General features: G+C 36.9%; 1 protein-coding gene across 1 annotated transcript; it reads left to right on the plus strand.

The window, feature by feature from the left end:
• The first annotated feature begins 122 nt into the window (after positions 1-122).
• On the plus strand, positions 123-517 carry LOC140006948 (putative wall-associated receptor kinase-like 16). Its single transcript, XM_072049624.1, has 2 exons — positions 123-242; positions 308-517. Exons 1-2 carry the CDS (start codon positions 123-125, stop codon positions 515-517), a joined length of 330 nt encoding a protein of 109 aa, XP_071905725.1.
• Positions 518-860: the final 343 nt, after the last annotated feature.

The raw sequence follows: 860 nt of genomic DNA on the forward strand, positions 1-860 counted from the left end.
CTCCTATTGTTGATCTAGACATGAAGTCGGTCAACATACTCCTAGATGATAAATACACAGCGAAAGTGTCAGACTTTGGAACATCAAGATTGGTACCCATGATTTAATGTGAGATACCAATGATGGTGCAAGGAACAATTGGCTACTTAGACCCTGAGTACCTGCAGACTAGTCAATTAACTGAGAAGAGTGATGTCTATAGCTTTGAGGTTGTTCTTGTGGAGCTATTGACAGGAGAGAAGGTACTGTGCTTTGATAGATCTGCAAGAGAGAGAAGTCTGGCAAGTTATTTCTTTCTTCAATAAAGGATAACCATTTGTTTGAAGTTCTGGATGATAATATCGACACTGAAAGAAATGCTGAGCAACTGAAAGAAGTTGCTATGCTAGCTAAAAGATGCTTAAATGTCAAGGGGGAAGATAGGCCAACCATGAAAGAAGTAGCATTGGAATTAGAAGAAATGAGTCTATCAACGAGGCATTCGAGGGTTCTGTTGAATTCAAAACCTAAATTGTAGACTTTTTCAAGTCACAATTGTTGAATTTGTGGCATCAATTTCTATTCCACATCGGTAGAGTTGAGAGCTTGGGTAAGGGCTTGAGAGTTATAGCAAATCAATTCAATTACACCAAACACCAACAAAAGAATTACACCAAAAAGGATTTTGTAATTCTTTTGTAATTCTTTCTTCTCCCAAATTTATAAAAGCGGGTAGCTTGAGTGGTGCTCGGAGATTAGGCAAAATTTGCCGAACTCCGTTATCAATTTTTCGGATGCGTTCTTTCCTTATCTCTTTTATTTATTCCCCACTTATTTAGTAGTTTCTTTTCTATTGAAATATAGTATTCAATATATTTGTC

The sequence above is a fragment of the Coffea arabica genome, chromosome 1e (genome assembly GCF_036785885.1).
Source record: "Coffea arabica cultivar ET-39 chromosome 1e, Coffea Arabica ET-39 HiFi, whole genome shotgun sequence".
Lineage (NCBI taxonomy): Eukaryota > Viridiplantae > Streptophyta > Magnoliopsida > Gentianales > Rubiaceae > Coffea > Coffea arabica.

What these genes read in the sequence shown, in the direction of transcription:
- LOC140006948 (XM_072049624.1), top strand. Translation starts at nt 123, where the DNA reads ATGGTGCAAGGAACAATTGGCTACTTAGACCCTGAGTACCTGCAGACT. An exon ending in AGCTATTGACAGGAGAGAAG is followed by an intron (nt 243 to 307) that starts GTACTGTGCTTT and finishes TCTTCAATAAAG; the next exon opens with GATAACCATTTGTTTGAAGT.